This window comes from Vespa crabro, chromosome 2 (assembly GCF_910589235.1).
Source record: "Vespa crabro chromosome 2, iyVesCrab1.2, whole genome shotgun sequence".
In the NCBI taxonomy this organism is placed as follows: Eukaryota; Metazoa; Arthropoda; class Insecta; order Hymenoptera; family Vespidae; genus Vespa; species Vespa crabro.
In genome coordinates, this window is record NC_060956.1 from 19137238 (window position 1) to 19159715 (window position 22478).

General features: G+C 37.4%; 1 protein-coding gene across 3 annotated transcripts in view; it reads left to right on the top strand.

The window, feature by feature from the left end:
- Positions 1 to 20875, top strand: part of LOC124421652 — a 255894-nt gene extending 235019 nt beyond the window's left edge. For all 3 annotated transcript variants that reach the window (XM_046957082.1, XM_046957081.1, XM_046957083.1), the window contains 3 exons: positions 9135 to 9986; positions 10484 to 10729; positions 11000 to 20875. In XM_046957082.1, the coding sequence (XP_046813038.1) occupies positions 9135 to 9986; positions 10484 to 10729; positions 11000 to 11091 (1190 nt within the window). In that variant the 3' untranslated portion in view covers positions 11092 to 20875. The remainder of the gene's footprint in view (positions 1 to 9134; positions 9987 to 10483; positions 10730 to 10999) is intronic.
- Positions 20876 to 22478: the final 1603 nt, after the last annotated feature.

Below are 22478 nucleotides of genomic sequence, written 5' to 3' on the forward strand. Positions count from 1 at the left end.
AACCTTCTGCTGACGTCGCTGGCAGTCCCTGCGGCGTCTAACTGAGATTGCAGTTGCACATCTTGCAGTTTCGCTTTTTGCAGCTAGCTTTTCTCGTCGAACGCATTCCATGGAAGCAAGTAAGACTGCTTGGTAGTATTAGCTTTCTCTCATACCTAACATTTCCACGCTCGCTTTTCTTTCTTCCCTCTCATCCGATTACTCCTCGACTTCCCTTTCTCCTTCTCCTTTCTTCCATCTTTTTTCCTTTTGTTTCTCACACTTCCTCTTTTCATGATTTTTCTCCTTCGATAATCATTCTATCTCATCCTCGCGTGTTTTCTTTTCAAGGAAACAAATCTTTACTACTATCCACATTTTTCTTGTACCTCCAAATCATTCGTTTATGTTACCACCCTTTCTTCTTTTTCTTTTCCTTTTTTCTTCTTCTTCTTCTTCTTCTTCTTCTTTTTCTTCGTCTTCTTCTTTTATCATGTGCTTCACAATCTTTTATTATTTCAAATCCTTCCCAATAGACCTTGACATTTCGTCGGTCTCTGACCTTCCACTTTCTCTCTCTCTCTCTCTCTCTCTCTCTCTTTATTTTCCTCTTGCATCTCCTTTTCCTACTCCTTCTTAGCCCTGTATATTGATTATATAAGCGGCCGAATATACTAACTCTGCTAAAAACATTCACCGTCCATCCGATATCTCCCCTTCGGTTTACATACCCCCTTTTAAATCCATCCAACTCGATTCAATGTCCACCTAAAAACGAATCTCCATTTACAACGAATAGAAATGTATATGATAGAAAGAGAAAGATTAATCTCTCTAATTGCGTATGAATATCATTAGAAATATAAGATTCATATCTTCCGACAAAATGATGAAACCTTCATCTTAAACGCACAAAATTTCACCAAAGAGATTCTTAATATTTTTTATGTTTGATACTTTGATTAGATTGTTTGAATAATTAACCATAATAAGCTTATTACATGTTCTATCTCATAATCATTTCTTATATATATATATATATTCGCGAATCTTACAATTTGAGAAGGACATGAATGTTACGTTTAAATGATTCAGGATTTATCAGGAGATCGTACTAAATCGTTCGTGTATATTTGACAAATTAACAGTTGTAATAATATCAAATGTAAAAAAGCAATCCGATTGAAATTAATCGAATAACAAATGAATTATATTCGTCGTTTGTTCATGCCAGTTTAAATATAAGCCGTTAATATATTTCTTCGAATAAATATCCTTTTCCTCGTTTCTTCGAGCGAAAGGGCAATTCATTCGAATCCGTTTTCCCATACCCTCGAATCTACTAAAACGCTTTGCGACTCCAATTTTTTTATTATTATTATTATTTTTTTTTTTGCTCATTTCTCTCGATCTTTTCGTCCGATCGCACTTTTAGAATTGGTATATTCATTCCGTGAGTCTCCCTTGGAAATGTAAAATCGTGTTTGAAAATTAATACAAGCTCTTAGTTGTTCCTCCATGACCGATGAACCTGAAGCCGCGCGCAGTTTCGAATGCATTCGATAAATGATCCAAAAGACCGCGAAAAATAAATCGATGCATGCTGAGAGAGAGAGAGAGAGAGAGAGAGAGAGAGAGAGAGAAAGACTTTCTCGGCATTTTACCTCTGGTACATACAAACATGCGGATTAATATTTTTTCCATCCGATTGCGAATAGTCGAATCAAGAGAAAAAGCAACTGATAGAAAGTGAATCGAATAGAGAGGCAAGATCTTTCTCTTTTTCTCTCTCTCCCTCTTTCTCTCTTTCTCTCCGTCTATCTCTCTCTTTACGTACGTACGTAACTCCATCCGTTCCTCCCTCCCACTGGTAGAGAACCGGCGCATAACGAACCGTCGCCCGTGAAAGAGAAAAACGGACAGAAACGAACAAAAAGCAGAAGAATGGTTCAATGAAGCAAAAATGCACGTGCCAAAAATTTCATCTCGTTGGCCACGTCATTTTTGTGCGCATACCTCTCCCTTCGGGGAATTGATTTTCCATAGAGCGAAGCGTCGCGTGATCATTTTTGGCTCGCTGCTCCGACTGAGATTTTTTTTCCTACACCCACCTCCTCTTCCTCCTCCTCCTTCTCCTCCTCCTCCTCCCTTTCCTCCACACCATTTTGCGTCCGTTACTTGCGCGATCCTATCGTGAAAGAACGAAAAACTCGAATGTTTTCATCTCGTGGATGAACGCTCGTGAATTCTTTTCACTTTCCTTATTTCCTTTTATTTATCTTTTTCCTTTTTAAGTTTTATAGGATCATTATTAAGAAATATATTGTTACGACCTACTCCACGATAAGTATAGTTCATTAAAAGTTCGATTATAGTTGTTGGTATTATAAATTGTAATTATAGTTCTAATGAACTCTGTTTATGAATTTTATAAATACTCTTCCGTATCTTTAAATGCTTCTCACGTAACCTATTAATAATTGTATAGAGAACGATAATTGCTTTATTCGTCGTTCGACTCTAATTTTATACCACCCATAGTATAATTTCATAAAACTATTATGTTCGAATGTAGCGTGCTGCGAACTTTGCCAATTATATTCCCTGGATTCACGTGCCGCGAAATATCGCAAGTATAGCAAGTAAATTATGTTTATAAAAGGGCACCAAATATTATCTGCTTTCGCGGTACGTTTCATTTATTTATCCTCAATTATGGAATTCTAGAAATAAGCTGTATCTATATAAGACTTATTCAGAACAAACATAATTATTATAGAAAGCAGTATTAGTAATGGCTGCCAATATATATATATATATATATATATATATATATATTTTACATTGGCATTATGTTAATACGTCTTCCCAAAAATCACTTTCAATGATGTAAAATCTCCGAGCGTTTATTACTTCAAAAATGAGAAAAGGAAAGAAATGAGAAGAAGAAGGAAAGGAGAAAGAGCTATTAAAAAAGGACAAGGGATGAGTCTCCAAGGGAAAAAAAAAAGAAAGAAAGAAAGATAGGAAAAGATAGATATAAAGAAAAAGAAAGAGAGAGAGATAGAGAGAAAGAGAGAGAGAGAGAGATAGAGAGAGAAAAGGAACGATAGTTTTTGTAAGAAACGACGCTCGACTTTCATCTTTCGTGAGATATTAAACTACAGATTGAAGGAACGAAGAGGAAGGAAAAGAAAGAGTAAGAAGGAGAGCCACGGATATACGGGCTTTCGCGACATTACGTAAATATGCAAAGGACCCCTCGTTTTTCACGTTTAAATCTCATTAAATTGTACGTTTTCGCATCTCTACGGAACATTTCATTATACATGCTGAAAAGAGGAAGACGAAGATAATTCGTATCTACCATGGGCGTGACATTAAAAACACGTTTCGCGTGTTTCGAGAAGAGATTCGCCTGTTAGAATTAAAAAGAAAGAAAAAAAAAAAAAAAGAGAAAAAAAAAGAAAAGAAAAATAAGTAATTAAATAAGTAAATAAATAAATAAATAAAAAACAAACGAACAAACGAACAAACAAACAAACAAACAAACAAATAGAAAGAAAGAAAGAAAAGAAAAGAAAAGCAAGAGTAGAGAACACAAGAAGAAAAAAGAAAGCTACTATTCAGACTTCATAACACGATTGTGGTGCGTCGATCCATAATACATAATCCATAATCCATAATCCATAATCCTTAATCCATAATGCAGTCGTTGAGACTCGTCGAATATTATGCGCTTCATCCGAGTTTTTCTTTTCCTTTCTTTCCTCTCGTCCTTCTTGTCACCAAAATACCTTTCACCATCCTCTCATATTTAATGCATTCGTTAATGTACAAGTTTTAGCATTTTGACCGAACCACCTCAGTTAGTCCCTTGGACTTGGAAAAGCCACTCTCTAAGGGAAAGGAAACCTCTATCCTTTTTTTCTTTTCCTCTCTTTCTTTCTCTCTCTCTCTCTCTTTCACACACACACATACAGTCTTTCTTTCCTTTTGTTTTCTTTTTTCTTTTTCCTTCTCTCTCCTTTTTTTTATTCACGTGTCTCTTCTCCCCTCTCTCTCTCTCTCTCTCTCTCTCTCTTGATCTTTTTGAAAATGATTGATTCGATCTCCCAGTGGATTGCGAGGAAACCGACCGAACAGAGTTCGTTAAAAGCAAAGTCTCCTCGCTCGCGAACACGCGAGGTACGTACTACCTACGTTTTTCCCCCGACTCATCTGTCTTTTTCTACTTGGAAGACCAACGCTAGAACGTTTTTAATTTATAGTCTAGAACGAACTTTTTTATCGATCGGTTTACCATCCCGCAAACGATACGATACTTGACTTTTGTATGAAACTCAAAGCGTAATACGTGTTCCCTAGCGTATGAGAAAGTCTCCTCGATGGTTGATTACGATTGGCTTAGTGCTATCCTTAAATAAACAAGCTGCTATTAACTCGAAAGGATAAAAATTACTTTGATAATGATCGATACGTACATATATATATATATATATATATATATATATATGTGTGTGTGTAATTATCTTTATAAACGTTTAAAAAGGCAATGAGCTTATTTATATGAACGCGTATTTGTTTAGCGAAAAAAAGATTAAAAGAGAGAAAGCATAAGTAAATGATATTATAGAAAAGAAAATAATATGTAGACGTTGGAAAAACTTGGAGTTTCATAGCCGATCGATCATGGAGAGCAGTTTCCTTGGTATCTTCTCGCGTACGTGGATTAAACGTTGGTAGGGCTAGAATGTCCGCGTCTTTGAACTTGACACGGGTCACCTGACTCCGTGGCCTTTAGACTCGATCCGCCTTGTCGCGACCCTCCTTTCGCTCCTTGACTCGCCCTCTCTCCGAGTCTCTCCCCTGACTCTCTGATAACGTCCTCGATAATCCCACGCTATCCATTACTCACCTCCACTTTTAAAACCCCCCCGTCGAAGCTTCTAAAAGAAGAAGCCTCCTATATATAATATATATATATATATATATATATATATATATTTCTTTTTAATATTACGACGTTAAGAATGCATATTCTATAATATTTAACATCATCATTTTAATCAAATAATTATCATAGTTTATCGAAGAAAATTTTATCATACCTACATTATGCGAATATACCAAAACCTAGATATGATTACAGGAACATACGAATACGATGAACATATCTACCTGAATTATCGATGGAATAACAAATGATTATGTATTCAAAAATATTCGTTCATTGGAATTGGAGAAAAAGAGAGGGAGAGAGAAAGTGGAAAGAGAGAGAGAGAAAGAGAGAGAGAGAGAGAGAGAGAAAGAAAGAGAGGGAGAGAGAAAGCTAATCAAATAGTAACGCATACTAATTAACCGATTACGTTTTCGAGGTTGTTAGCTCTCGGTCCACGCGGTGCACGACACGTCGAACTACAGCTAATGGGTCGATATTCGCGGTAGAAAATTAAATAGATAACTATATTTGCCGAATACAGGGTTGGACGTTGTCCGGCCAATAATAAACAATCCGTTATAGGCTTAATTACGCGAGTTGTCATCGTCGCTTATATATAGACATGCATTTTCTATCTTTCTCTCTCTCTCTCTCTCCCCCTCTCTCCTTCTTCCTATATCTCTCCGTATTTTCCTGCGGTATGGATCGTTAATCAAGACCGAGCGTGGTTCTCTTTGACGAGAACTATAAATTACCAAATTTCATCGATATACACTCAAATCTGTGACTAATTATCGATCGTAATATATGTAGTGAACGAAGATACTCACGAGTTGGATGCTTCCAATGCTTTTAGAAAGATTATCATTGATTATAATTCATAGAGATCATTAGAGGAATAAAATTAAATAATTTTAAATTTAAATAAAAAGATTAAAGCATATATTTTAGCGATGATAATCGATTGGAATCATTTATTCTTATTGAAATTCTCAAATAAATATTTTCATAATTAATAATTAATTCGTATATACTTATCGATAAATATATATTTCCTTTTGGGTTTTTATCGTTTAGAAATAAAAAGGGGAAAATCATTTGACGAACGATCTATCCTATATTCAATTCTATTCCTTTTAAAATATGATAAAATCTCGAACTCTCTATATCGTAAAAATTTACTTCTCGTCATTGCTTTTGGTAATACGAACGTATTCTTGTTTTGAGTGGAGAACCGATTTCGACGTACGAACGAACAATCCGACGACCCTCTGTCGTCTCCGTGCCAAAAGTTATTTCCGTTGGAAATTTATCGCTCTGACGAAGAATCGAGACGTCATATCCGGATGAGTCGAACAAAGAAGTAAAAGTTAAATGTCGTCGACCGTGTACGAAAAGATCGACGCTACCGTCCAAAATAATTGCCGCGTTATTCGCACGTTTTATACGTATATATGTATAAACATGTATATCTACGTATATCTATGTATATATACATATATAATACCTTGTTCAGTGGGCTTGAGTCTCGCAAAAAGAATGAAAAAAAAGTACCCGAAATATAAAATATAAAACCTACAGAAAAGATTTACGTGTCTTCGTGCGTGAATGAGACGAGAATGTACACGCGCGACCTATTTTCCATTTTATTTTTCATTTTCGAGCTTGTTCCAAAGTTTCTATCTACAAACGTAACTACGTACATACATACATACATACATACGTAACAGTAATACATATTTTAATGATTTTTTTCTTTCATACATGATATACGACCGAATGAGGTACATCTCACGCGTTATTTTTTATCTTGTATATAATAATAGAAAATAATTACCAGACGATCGTTCCTTCAAAACCTATTAATAACTCTTTTATTTATAGTAAAATTTGTATTATTCGAAATAATAAAAAAAAAATTATCAAGTGTATAGATACCTGTTATAAATAAATATTATATATATATATATATATGTATATACATAACGTATATATAAATATGTATATATATATGTATATATATATATATATATATATATATATAACAATTTAAGTAGACACTTTTTATTGAAGAAAAATGAAAGAAAATCTTTTGATAAGATGCTTTTGAATTTTGAAAGTACGTTCGAATAACAGTGATTTTATCTTGCTTGTTACATAAAACATAAAAATACTTTCAGTCTCTATCTAATAATGCTATACGAAGTTTCTCGCTATGAATATAATTAACGATTCGAGGGACGAGTCTCCGATTTGTCCTCCCGATCGCACACAAAGAAGGGCCAATCGAAGAAGGGTGACCTCCCTTCACCGGGAAACTCACCCTTAGTCCTCCGTCCCTTTGGCAGGACCTTCGTCGTGCTGTTGGCAATCGCTTAACGAGTCGGAAAAATCAAGTCTCCTTTGGCGAGCACGGCCTCGCCTTTGGCCCGTCGTAATGCGTGTCTAATTAACCATAAAAATAACGAGATTTTTGCGGGCACGTCCCGTGAAGCAACGTCGGAATCGATTTACGATTTGTAGAGAAAACGAGAAACAGTAAGAGAAAGAAAGAAATAGATATAGAGACAGAAGAGAGAGGAGAGAGAGAGAGAGAGAGAGAGAGAGAGAGGGAAGGAAAAAGAGAGAGAAAGAAGCCTGGTATTTTAAAAAGAGCTTTTCAAAACGAAGTCACGGTACATAGTCATAATGAGAATGAAAGAAAGAAAGAAAGAAAGAAAGAAAGAAAGAAAGAAAGAAAGAAAGAGATATAAAGAGAGAAAGAGAGAGAAAAAAAAAAAGAATATGAGAGAACAAGGAAGTTTTTTGCATTACTTCATAACAAAGCGTACAATTCATTCCTCCTTTCGAAGTAGATCATGAATCAAATGAACCATTCCTTCGTTATTCTCAATGCGCATTAAAAATATTCAACGGAACGTGACTCACTTCGCATAAGTATATACGATATAACGAGCGATATAACACGGTCTAACTAATTCTACGTTTTTGTGAGATGGATAAGAATTCTTCGAATTATCCTTAGTAATAGTCAAGAGCGAAGGAGGACGTGGACCGGCGACGGTATATATATATATATATAATAATCGTATGACGGTAGATATTTCTCCCCTTGGAGAAATTTTAAAATTTCACCGCAAACTTTCCAAGTTAGTAGCCCCAGAAAGGTAACATCTCAATGGGGAGGAAAAGGATGAGGTGATGATTTGACCGGAGGGTGCGTCGTCAGATTTGTCTCGTTAGAGTTCACATTGTGTCTGCCTACGGCCGATTTACGCTCTCTCTCTCTCTCTCTCTCTCTCTCTCTCTCTCTCTCTCTCTCTCTTTATCTCTATCCCTCTATCTTTCTCTCTCTTTCTTTAACTATCTATCTATCTATCTATCTATCTCTCTCTCTCTCTCTCTTTCTCTCTCTTTCGAGTTTTCCTCGTTATAGCTATTCGCATTCTTCCCTTATTCCAACCATTTTCCTGATCCTTGGCCATTTTTGTACTCCTTAGTACCTAACGAGCTTCCATTAAGGCCGACAATATGTCTCTCCCATTTGCCAGCAATTAGTAGCGTCTATCGCATTACCCTCTCGCAGAGCATCCTTTTCATTTCACGACATAGCCTGCGTGTAATCTGACTTACATATCCCGTCGTCTCTCTGTTAGGTATATATATATTTATGTATGTATGTATTTATGTATGTATGTATGTATATGTGTATGTATGTATGTATGTATGTATCTATGTAAACGTGCTCTATCACACTAACTCGAGATCTCATCCGCACCGTTAAACCGACAACGAATAATTTTTTTCTCAATGCTGAGAGAGACCACTTCAAGGATTAAAAGAGTTAACTTATATATTTTCTCTCTCCCTTTTCCGTACAAACTTATCTTCGGTACATTCTACGGTGTACGCATACATAAGCGTGTAATTTATCTCTACAACGTTATTGTAAATGTTATACGTAAAAAAAAAAAAAAAAAAAAAAAAAAAAAAAAAAGAAAGGAAAAGAAAAAAAAAGAAAGAAGAAAAAAGTCTCCGTTCTCTTTATTCTACAAAAGACCATTTTATTCGTACTTGTGTTTAAAAGAGAATTCTCTCTCAATTTGGTTAATCTGATCAAACATACGTTACTGTCGTTAAACAGGGAAAATCTTTTGCATGTTGTATGTATATATTCGAAGGATAAAAAAAAAGGGGACTTTGTCTGTTTCAGCGAGTTCACCGGAACTACGCCAGTGTCCTTACCTTGGTAAATTCACGGTAACCGGAGTTAACCATAATCAGAGAAACACTCGTGAAAGTCGTAGAAATCAACATCAAGAGTCTCTGACGAGCAGACACGAGGGTGAAAAGGTTAGACATGCTCAGGAACGGATAGTCGAGGACCGTCGTGGTCGAAGTAAAATCGATTTTGAACTTGAGAAGAGACGAGCGAACAACGAATATCTCGTGCGTGAGCGAATGGGTAGACGGGCCAGATCGAATCGTAATAACAGAAGTCACAGAGATCAACAGGAGTCCTCTTCTTCGTCGAGATTAGTTTCAGAATCACAGGAGTTGATTCATAGGGAACACGTTTCGCATTTAAAGACGAAAAAACGAGAGAAAATTTCGGACGAGATTGATAACGAAGAAGATGGTGATGATGGATCGAGCAGATCGAAGAGAAATTCGAAAATGACGGATTTCTTGGAAGACTTTACCGAGTTCGCTCATATGAAACAATTCTGGATGCCGAACTTCGACGACGTGGGAAAGTCGGCCATTTTAGAAGTCGACGACGACGAATACTTCGGGGATTATCCTGATACCAAGAAAGCACCGAAGAAGAGATCGTCCCAAGGCATTCGATCTTACAAGAGCATGTCCTTTGCGGATCTCACGAGGATGCGACGAGACCTCGAGAATCTTGTACACGAAGAAGAAATTACGAGCGAGACCAGAGAGAAGAGAGAGGAGGTTGAATCAAGATGCAATGCTGAGATCACCACTCTTACAGTTGGCTGTTCTACCGCAGACAGAATGGAGTTTCAAAGCGACTGCGTGGATGAGGATGCAGTTACCGGTATACCTATTACTTACTATTCTGTAATAAATAATTGATTTCTTGATTCATCGATATGAAATTCCATATACGTAATCAATGGTAAGGAGAAAGAAATAAAGAGAGAAAGAGAGAGAGAAAGAAAGAGAGGGAGAGAGGGAGGGAGGGATGGAAAGTGAACATCCCTTAGCTATGGGGTCAATTGGTAGAACTTTGGAAAGCGGGAGAAGGTACTTTAAAATTATGTAGGGTCCTCTCTTAATTTGACGAAACTCTGTATTATGCTCGTTGGACCCTTGCAATCGGCAAAGTTTCATCAAGGGATAATGGTGCTCGAAGGGTAACGACTGTCCCTGAGAAGTCACCCTATATTAACCCAAAAGTTCACAATGTACCCATTCCCTTTCTCTCTCTCTCTCTCTCTCTCTCTCTCTCTCTCTCTCTTTCTCTCTCTTCCCCTCTTTCCATGATTTGACACTTGTCCCTATTCTAAAGCAATCGTCTTTTCTGCTTTCCAGCTTACTCCTGCCATGGAAGGTGGATAGATGCGGAGGGTACTCAGTTCGTGATCGCGACCCCACTCGCGCGCAGAACAACGTGGTCGAACGATAACAACAGGCCGCAGCCCTACAGGAACACCCAAAGATTGTGCTTCATGTACAAAGAGAGCGGTGGGGTTGTTAGTTTAACTGCCAGCCCCGTGGCGTGTCAAAGAGGCATCCCTCCACCCGCACCGATGTTGGCCTTCAACGCGACCAGCACCGGTAAGCAAGCCACTCTGATCCTCCCTCTTTCTCCTCCTCCTTCTCTTCTCTTTCCCTCCTCATATCCCATTACTCAAGTCTCGAGCATCGAAATAGAAAGATGTTTATGATACTCGTTCCTTTCGAATTTTGACGTAATCTTCGTGTCACATAAAATTAATCAAATTCATAAAAATCGATCATTGCTATTTCCATTTGATGTTTCTTATCAAAATCAATTTTACGATTTCACGAACAAAGTAGTGAAAGTATCGATTCACGTTGTCGCAGGTCAATGTATGGAGGAGAACAACGGGCAGATGCATCGAGCGACGTACCTGACGATAATCCTGTTGACGGCGGTGGTCGTGATATTTAGGTGATTCTAATCGAAAAGATGACGACGACGACGAGAACGACGAGAACGACGAGAACGACGACGACGAAGACGACGACAACGACGACGACGACGACGACGACGACGACGACGACGACGATTTTCGAGAGAAGCGTTGAACGACCTTCGTGGGAAAATGTTTTATCGACGAGGATGCCGAGCGACGAGGGAAAAAAAAAAGAAGAAGGCAGAGCGAGAGAGACCGCCTCTGGCGCGAAGCAACGGCAGCGATCGTTCGAACGTCGAGGCCAATGGAAAAAGATGGTGGAAGAGAGGTGGAGAAGGAGGAGAAGGAGAGGGAGGAAGAAGTACAGGATGCCCTGCTGCTGGTGAAAGAGGAAGGAGACGTGGGACGGAGAAGAGGAAGAAAGAATCGATTCACCGGCTTTGACTGCCTTCGGTCGATAGGTCCTGCCAAGTCTTCTATCTCTTTCTCTCTCTCTCTCTCTCTCTCTCTCTTTCTCGCTTTCATTCACTCTCCTTCTCTCTTTCTCTGTCTCTTCCTTTCTCTCTCTCTCTCTCTCTCCCTCTCTCTCTTTCTCTCCCTCTCTCTCTCTCTCTCCCTCTCTCTCTCTCTCTCTCTATCTATCTATCTCTCTTTCTCTCTGTCAGGAGAAATTCGTGCTCGTACGATCATCGTTTTGGGAGTAAAGGGAAAAGGAGAGGAAGAGGAGGAGGAGGAGAAGATAAAGGGGAGAGAATCAGCTCGACCGCCAGAAGGTACAAACTCCGCACACTATCGTCGACCGTCGATCCTTTGAGGCGAGCCGGTGATCTTCGATCCGTGAACGAAAGGATAAGGATGCACCCGGAGAACGTGTGGACTCTTTTTCCTTACTACGGTCAAACGAACGAACGATGAGAGAGTAAGAAATAGAATGAGAGAGGGAGAGAGAGAGAGAGAGAGAGAGAGAGGAACAGAAATATAAAGAGAAAGAGAGAGGACCAGCTGTATGTACAAGCGAGAAAATACGCGTTTTCCTTCGTCTCTCGACACTTCTCGCCAATACGGCCAGTAGCTTTTTTTACCGACACGTTGTGTACACATGTAGCTCGTAGTAAACGCGCGCGTGCTAGATAATTAAAGTCCTCGATAAGAGAAGAAAAGGATGAACGAACGAACGAACGGTTTACCGTGGTCGGACCATATCAAAGCGAGGCAAGGATCGGTCGATCGTTCGTTCTGTTTCTTTCTTTTTTGGACACGAAGGATTACGCGAGGAAAGAGAGTAGAAAGAGAAAACGAGAGAGTAAGAGAGAGAGAGAGAGAGAGAGAGAGAGAGAAAGAATGAGGGACCGATCGTGAAACGAAATATAAGCGCGGTAATCTCGTTCTAGCTAGTAAGCCAAGCGACGAGGCGGGCTCGTTATCTTCTAAGGTAGGAACTACATAGACAGAGAGACTATCCTTGATAAAAGCAGAGACGACGACGGGCAATTTACTCTGCAAACGTTTCCCTCCTGGAATCACGGTGCTCGCCAGACTTCTCCATCTTTTATATATATATATATATATATATATATATAAACCCACTTTAGGCGACGTAGGCGCCTTTAATTTATAATTATATATGTATATATATGTATATATGTATATATATATATATATATATATATATACATCCAAGAAATGTATTTATCCATCCATGGCTTGCCTAGGAGAGGATGTCAGAAGAAAACCGCCGAAACCGATGGAGAATCGTGAGCGTACTATATCGGCACGAGATCAAATTCCATGACCTTTCGTTGTGTGTATGTTTGTGTATATGTGTCTATGTGTGTATTGACAGTGGAAACGAATTTTAGAGTAAATCGCCCTACGACGATTGAAAAGTGACGATTTCTTCTCAAACGCCAAGGATAATTTTAATGTTTTTGCCTGTATAAAAAGATTATTATAAAGCGACGAGGGCTATGTAAGAACAAGTGATTCAACGCAATACAACCTACTCGATAATACATATAGGAAAATGACTATTTTATGCGACTAATAGGATGAGAGAGGGAAATGATAGATAGGGAGAGAAAGAGAGAGAGAGAGAGAGAGAGATACGAACGATGTGAAAGGACAGTGAGAAGGGGAGAGAGAAAGAGGTGAGAACGATAAGTGATGTGAAATAGAAGTTAAAGAAGACGAAGGAAAATTTGGAAAATTTTATACTTCGCTGCACATTTATATGTCGTCGTATAACTGTGATCGATTTTTTTTTTCTTTCCGACGAGTTCGCCTAAAACAGAAGAGAGAAAGAGAGAAAGAAAGAGAGAGAGAGAGAGAGAGAGAGAGAGAGAAAGAGATATAGCCAAAGAATAGAGAAGATTTATTCTTGCATCTCTAATCCGCGTTGCGAATCTCTTCTAAACTCTTTCTCTCATATCCCTCCGACTCGACCTCGATGCGATCGCGAACCTTTTTATTTCTATAGTTTCTCGTAGAGAGAAAGAGAGAGAGAGAGAGAGAGAGAGAGAGAGAGAAATAAATAAAGAAAAGGAAAAGAAAGAGAATAGGGAAAGATTTTGTTTTCGCAAGGGCACCGAGGTCTCTCCCTTTTCTTTCTTTTTTTTTTTTTTTTTTCTTATAGCGTAAGGAATAAGCAATAAAAAACGCGCAATGGCTGAACGCTCGATAAAAGAGAGAAAGAGAGAGAGAGAGAGAGAGAGAGAGAGAAAATAAAAAAAGGAATAAAAAAAAAGAAAAGCGGCAATTAAATGGCGTAAACGATTAATCGTATTTACGAGAGGTAACTCGACGACCTTCGTAGATATATTGATCGGGAGAAATGATTATATATCTATTGTGTACCGATTTTCCCTTGAATTCGGATTGAATCTATTTGCGAAATGAAAAAAGCTTCGAAGGAGACGGTGACGTAAGGAACGGGCGAATGCAAACGATATTATTGTAACTAATACAGAGTCTATATATTATATTATTGTACAACCATCTTTGTAATAATTAACCCAAACCGAGTGACGAGAGGATAAACAAAAGGAGGAGACGTGCAATGAGAACATTTGACAATGAAGAGAAAACATGAGAGTGTTCGTATGCGTGTGCGTGTATGTGATTTTATGTGAGAAAGAAAGAGAGAGAAAAAGAGAGAGAGAGAGAGAGAGAGAGAGAGAGAGAGAGAGAAATGGAATGCGACCGAAATAGAGGATGACACAGTGAAACATAAAAAGAAAAAAAGCCAATCGCTATTTTACCACTTTTTCAATCGCGTTATCGTAGTTTGTATACTATTAAACTTTTCTTCGATTTATCGTTAATTACGTAAACGAAAACCATCGTCGGACGTTCCGCGAATAAATCCTCGTGTTTAAATGAAATTGCAATTTATCTTCCCTAATGTAAACGTCTTATTTACTTAACATTTTCCATTCGTAGTTTGTTTATCTTCTCGAACGTTATTTTTCCTTTACCAAACTTCCATGTCATTCTAATTACTTTTACATCAATCGAAACTTTAACGTCCTTCGTAATATTCGATATTGTATCAAGTCAAATTAAAAATTGATTTACAAAGGATGAAACGTAATAATTAACGACGATGGTTTTTTTGATCCAGTTTTGTGATTTCGTGGTTCTCCGATGATAAAGGAACCTAATCGAGATTAATTTTTTTTTTTTTTTTTATCTCCTCGAGTACCTCGGTACTACACATGACGAATAAAATCTCTTTATTGTTATTGTATCGTCATATTGCGCACACAGAAGATGAAAGGAAAGAAAAAAAAAAAAAAAGAAAAAAACGGAAAACAAGAAAAAAAAGAAAAAAACAAAAAACGCGATGCTTTATCGGGCCAGCTCGCAAGGCACCTTTTAATTTTTCACGGACAGGTAGGTCTTAGGCGTTAGTAAATCTTAGCAAATTAGCAGCATAGTAATAACGTATCTCGTACCTAAGAAATGAAAAATAAAAGCGGAGCAGCGTATTTAGCATAACGCATAAAGGAAAGAATCTTTAGCCGATAAGAACGTCTCATAGCTTCGTAGGTGATAATAAGCTCATTGTGACAGCAATCAGACGTGGCTGCCCCGCGGTCAAATCGCCAATAACCTTCTCCCTTTATCTCCCTTTACCATCATAGATACTCGATAATAAATCCTGACTCGACATTGATCTGTCGCACGATGGATACAAATCTCAAAACGTACGCAAAGGAGTTAGAAAGAATAATCTATCGAAGGAATACAAGCAAACATTAATGGGAATCATATTTTAAAAGATCCTACAATACGATTTACATATATACAATCAATTTTAAATGAATGCGAATGAATTTTAAAATCAACTTCCAGTTATCTTTTAAATGTTTTTAATGGTTTTTCAAAGGGAACATCGGATGTCATTTTTAAATGAACGAATGCTCAACGAAAATCTACATCGAAAGATTAACATACATACGTGTTTATACATATGTACACATACACACATACACACACACACACACACACACACACACACACACACACACACATGTGATTGCGACGACGCGACGCAGTGGTCTCAGGCCGAACGAACGACCGCTCTCCGTTGTTTTCGATTTGCTTGGTGCAAACAGCATCGAGAAATTCGATAATTTTCCAGAGCATCCACAAACATCGTTACTAACCGACCACCTCAATTCGCGTCGGCTGCACTCTCATGAAACATTATGCGCGCCCCGCTTAATGAGATTGATGCAATCGCCTGATGCGTTTAATGCTACCAATTTACATTGGGCCCTAATATCGTGCGCGCGCGCAGACATTCCACTAATGGAGTCGCTAATGAGAAACAGAAGCAACCCTTTCACCCATCCACCCACGTCGTCTCTACCTCTTCGGCTCTGTCTCTCTCTCTCTCTCTCTCTCTCTCTCTTTCTCTCTCTCTCACTTTCTCTCGTCCTCTATCTATCTATCTATCTATCTACCTCTACCTCTCTCTCTCTCTCTCTCTCTCTCTCTCTCTCTCTCTCTCTCTCTCTCTCTCTCTCTTTCACTCTCTCTTTCTTCCATTTTTAACGATGCATATAACCGAGTCGTTTAATTCAACGAACACGATAATTCATTTACATTATCCCGAAGAAACTCGTTTATTTATCGTTATTCGATTGAACATAACGTATAACTACGCTGATTCGAAAATCATTATTATTATTATTATTATTATTATTATTATTATTATTATTATTATTATTATTATTATTATTATTATTATTATAAATCATGAGAAATCCTTTCTATCTTGAATATAACATTCGATTATAAATTTCAATCGAAGTTAATCGAAGTGAATTTTATCGTAGAAATGACGTAAATAGGAAGAAAAGGATATCTTAATTCTTAATCAACCTCGTGACAATCCTGAAATCCGCTTGCGATTTTAGCAATCAAAAAATATAGGTACCTATGTGACGTGATGAGCAGCGATGCATTTTATTATTCGCGATAATGCGTATAAATTTAAATAATTGTTGGATATTTTGTATGCACGTTCGTTCGTTCGTTGGTTCGTTCATTCGTTCATTCGTTCGTTTGCGTAAATTCAGATCGGAAAGGCAATCAAAGAATTATCCGCAGTGCGGATATAACCACGCGAAACCAGTCCCGACGACGGTTACGAATGAAGCACGGCTTACGTAATCGGACTTGTCTGCGTTAACGATTTTATGGGACCTCGTCTAATGGGATTATCGGATTACTTCCATGTCCGTACGAGTACTCCCTCGCGATTTATTACTACCGTACGTTGGTGGATTATGCTGCTCATTCTTGGATCTCCTTCCTCGTACGAAGCCGCAATACTCTCGCGGGAACCTTTAAACTGGGCATTCGTGACACTCGCGGCCGAACGAATCAAAATGAAAAGTGCTTTTAAATCGAATCGAAGTTCGCAAAAGTAAAGTCGATCACGTCGAATATTTCTTTCATTGAACGTTCTCAATCAAGATCGAGACACGCGAAATTTAAATAGCCGAACACTTTTCGTCACCGTCGGACGACACGTCTAATGGCCTTTTTATAAAGGTATTATATATCGTTCGCGATTTTTCAAAAGTGAACTTCTCGATCGATAAGAGAATGCGAACTTGACTTTATAAGAACATTGAAAAGAAAATATAAAATTGATATTATATCTTAATAATTAAACATTAAGAGTTCCATAAGAGGAACTACGATTTCTAAACTCATCAAATAATCTCTCCTTTAGATAGATCAAACATTGTTAAATTATTCCTATCTAAAACTACTAAATAACGACAATCTTTTCGTACCTAATATCGTGATACAACAGGCATGTCAAATTCATTTCGATTAGCGAATAAATTAAACTAATTTGAATTAACAGATTGTATACCATCTGTTGCATTTTCCAAATGTTTCATCACCTTTTCATTTTCTTCTTGTAAAAATGATATATGATGTATTAAAAAAGAAACACGCACATGTACGCACACAGATGCAAATTTAATACGTGAAATTGTATACGTGCAGCCAATGTATCGTTTAATCATTTAAAAAAAATTTCATGAGCCTAATACTTTGACATGCCTGTCATATAATGGAACCCCTTGAAAAAAAAAAGAAAAAAAAAAAAAATAAAAAAAAAAATGAGTGATCGAGAGAAATCCCATTATCATCATTTTCAATTGCTCGTATCCAAAAGGGAAAAAAAAAAGAAAAAGAAAAAGGAAAAAAAAGAAAAAAAAAGAAAAACAAGGTCGTAAAATAATCGACGCATTCCCGTCGAAAACTTATCCCGAGTCGCTATCCGTTATTACAAGTCACCCTTCTGTTTCTCATCCCCTAACGCGCGTGTCTACGTACAAATACGATATCAACGAGGCACCCTTAACAATCGTAAGAGCGTGGCTTCTAGGTGGTGGTCCATAGTCGATAGATTAAAAACGAGGGATGCTGTATAATACGTACATACGTAACGATCCTTTGGCATATGGGAACGAAATGTACGGGATAAGTTCTCCCTTCGTTTCTCCTTTGCGTACCCTCAACCCAGAATCGAGGACGTTTTCAATCAAGGGACAATCATCCCTCGACGAGCAATCGAACCTTTTTATCGAATCATCGTAGACGTGCATCACCGTTTTCCCTCTTTTTTCTTTCTCCCACCCCGCCTCTCCCCACCGCGCCCTTTTTGCTTCGAACGATACGTATATACCCATATATATATATACATATATATATATATATATAGATACATATGTAAACACACACAAGCATACATACATACCCATAGATACATATACACATACATACATACATACATACATGCATACATATATATATATACATGCATACATGCATACATGCATATATACATATATAAATCCTTCGTCATTCTTCGCCCTATATCCATGGTAGAACGACAAGAAGATTTTTCGAAACGATCCAAGAGAAAAAGAGGAGAAAAGAATCAATCGCGTTGCTTATGCAACTTTTCTGTCTTTTCTCCGGTACTCATACCCAATTCCATCTCCCGAGGATAAAAATAAAAGAGGAAAAAAATCGAAAGAACGTATAGGTGTACGTACGTATGTGATAAGGACGTACGAGTGTAAATATATACATATATATATATATATATATATATATATATATATATATAAATATACATATAAATATAAATATATATATACATACATATAGTATATAGGATATATGTTAATATCGTATACACGTATTACATGATATATTTGGCGAGTATACGTGCATCCTTGCGTATGCGTGCGAGCGACACTATTCTATTGGAATGCATTACGCACGTAACACGCGACAGGCCGCGGGGCAATGATGTATAGAGAACGATGAAAGAATGAATGAAAGCATGTGTGCTATGAGTATATGTGTCTAAAAGAGAGAATGAGAGAAAGAGAGAGAGAGAGAGAGAGAGGAAGGGAGGGAGAGGGAGAGAGGGAGATAGAAAAAGAAATAGTGAGGCATATTATTTCCTTCGACTTTTCACGATACGTGATTGGAGGATAACGAATCGAACTGTTTGTTTTTTTTTTTTTTTTTTTTTTTTTTTTTTTTTTATATTTGTTTTCTACCAATATAATTCTTATATATTAATCTATTGTTATGATATAATTTTTACTATCGTTGTAGTTAAGTAATGAAAAATCGGGACGGTTTCGTCGCGTCGAAAAATAATTTTTTAAACGAGGACATTGGAGAATTTGCAAATAAAAGAAAGAAATAAAAAAAAAAAAGGAAAAAGAGAGAAATAGGGTGTGAGAGAGAGAGAGAGAGAGAGAGGGAGAGAGAGAGAGAGGGAGAACGAACAGAGATCCAAATCGAACGAACATCGACGTTCGATTCACGATTTTCAACGACTCGTGATCGTTTTCCTATTTTAGCGAGCGCACCATTAGTGCTCGACCGTCATTGTCAACCGACTCGATTTACCGATAGACCATAAAAGCCATCGGCCGCGTTTCGAAACGACGCACTCCGATTATGATCGTTCTCGCGAGCACGAACGTTCGCTGCATAATGCGCTTCACGAATTGTGCAATTGCGTTAAACCGACGTACCGAGTATCGGCATTCTCGTTAAGTATCGATTTCTCGATCGTGAGCATTAATAACGATGGACTTGTAATGGTAGAAGAAGGTAGAAGCTATTTTGGCGGGCGATATAAACGAACCAATTGTTATCGATATATCGAACGATAGTTTTCTTTTAGCTTTTCTTTTTTTAGCCTTTTTGATTTCATATTTTATCTTTTTCTTTCTCTTTTTTTCTTTCTTTTTTTTCTTCTTTTGTTCTTTTTTTTTTCTTTTTTTTTTTCTTTTTCTTTCAATCATTTCTTTCAAGAATTTTTCCAGGACATTTGTTTTTCTTTTCCTTTTCAATTTATCATTCAATTCGAGTCCTCCTTACGTCGATGAAATTTTCTTCCAACGTGAAGAATATTAAGATCAAAAGGGGAAGACAGTCTTAAAAGGCTCTCATACGAACGACAAAAGCTATAGATATGCGTGAGTATGTACGCTCGATGTGTTGTACGATGCAACAGAAAGTGTAACTCTGAAATAGCGCGAGTAAATGGAAAAAGATGGTAGAGAATATAAGTGTGTAAGCTACCTGTGCCTTGTAACAAACTATATATGTATATGTGTATATATATATATGTATATATTAGAGACAAAAAAAGGGGGATACAGATATAAAACAGCTCGTACGTATATAGACATATATAAAAAATAAAAAAAAATAAAAAAAAAAAAATAAAAAAAATATATATATATATATATATATATATGTATACATACATACATAACTCTTACGGTAATCTATTCGAAATAATCGTTGCCGTCTCTTCTGAAACAAAAAGGAAAAAAAAAAGAAAAAAAAAGAAAAAAGAGAACCCTTCTCAGAATTTCATTCAGCGTACGTGTGTGCGAAGAAAGAGCGAGAGAACGAGAGAGCGAGAGATTAAGAGAGAGTGAGAGAGAGAGAGAGAGAGAGAGAGCGAGCGAGCGCAAAAGAGAGAAAGAGAAAAATGAAGAGCTGCGAATTGGAAGAGGAAGGAAAAGGAAGAAGAACAGAAACAAAGAGAACAAAAAAGAAAAAAAAAAAAAAGAAGAAATATGTTGTTGAATAAAATAGCAATAATCGAATCTCAGACTGAATTATAATTGAATATTATACCGCAATCTTTGTTGTCGCGACAGCGACGCGTGAGCGTGTTAATTATTATAAATACTGTTACAGTGTCTTGCTACATTTGGGGAGATTGAAATAAAATCTCGATGCTCGAAAAGGGAAGGATTTCATTTCGGTGCACGCGTGCTCGAATATTCCAGGCTTTGTTAGAGCGTCCACTTTCTTTTTTTCTCTCTCTTTTCTATTTTTTTGTTTTCTTTTTTCCTTTTCTCTTTTTCTTTCTTTCTTTCTTTCCTTTTTTTTTTTTTAATTGAAAAGCAAATAAAATCCATATATATACATATATATATATATATGTGTGTATGTATGTATATATGTAAGTTTGCTTGCAAAATGCATTCGTTCCGAAGTTCCCTGACAGTTTGCTCGTACTTGAACGATTTATTTTTTACATATAAAGCTTTAAAGCCGCATTAATTTTCGATAATATAATTTCTTATTTCTTTTATGTCGTAAGAAGTAGAACGAAACTTCTTCCGAGCGAAAGAGTTTTTCAACTCTTAAAAGTATTAAAAATCCCAGGCATGGGCGCAAGAAAAGTAATAGAAACTTTCTGGTGAAGCTAACTCGCGATTTTTTTGTCGCGGAATAACAAACGGTTTGCTTTTTTGCGCGGAGAAAACAATCGGTCATCAGTGAAGGCAAATCGACTTCTCGTGCTTCGGCGCACCGTCGAATTTCCGGGCGTTGCGAAAAGCAACGACCGTCCAGCAGCGCCCTTTTTCTCACTTTTAAAGCTGAATTTATCGTTCGGTAGCCCTTCCTTTCTTTCCTTCCGCAGACCGGACACGAGAGAGAGAGAGAGAGAAAGAGAGAGAGAAACAGAGGGAAAGAGAGAAAGAGAAAAATAGTGACCAATCGGAAAAGGGATACTTCTTTTTGATTTAAGGCTTTTCCTCTCTATTTTCCTTTCCTTTCCTCCCTCTACCATCCTCTCGTTTTCTCTCTCTGTCTCTCTCTCTCTCTCTCTCTCTCTCTCTCTCTCTCTCTCTTTTTCTCTCTCTCTGAGCAGTCAGACATACCTATTTTTCGCTGTGTACAGTTCTAAACGATACACAGACATAAATTCTTTCCGCTCAGTGGTGCGTGTTGAAATCGAAATTTAGAATGAGTTACATACGAACGAGAATAAATTTCTTGGGGAAACAGGATGACACAGAAGATAAAGAGAAAGAGAGAGAGAGAAAGAGAAAGTCTGTTGAAGCTGCAAAGAAAAGATAAATTGATTCTTATAGTTAGTTTCTTTTAACCGTATTCATCAATATATTGAAAATACTTCGAATGGAATTCATTTTTAAATGGTTTCGTTCTCGTCGTCATTGAGATCATATGCGAATTGTATAACACACACACACACATAGACGATGTTACGCATATTCGATTTAGTACCTGTTATGGATTTCATAGATGGACTTTCCTCCTTTTCATTCGAGTGAAACCAATGGAACCGCCATTGGAACGACGTTTCCCGGATTGAAAAATATCATCTGTCCTAGGCGCATTCTGAAAGACATCCAAGTAGACACATACCTGGTTGATCCTACTTATGGCCACAAGATGTGTTTCGTAGTCTTGTAAACGGAGCCGATTTAAATTGCATGTCAGCAAAACCGACCACTCGTGTGGCGAGATCTCGGAAGGATCTCGGAGGATTCTCGTATATACGAGAACAGAATTTTGAGAATTTCTACGATCCATTT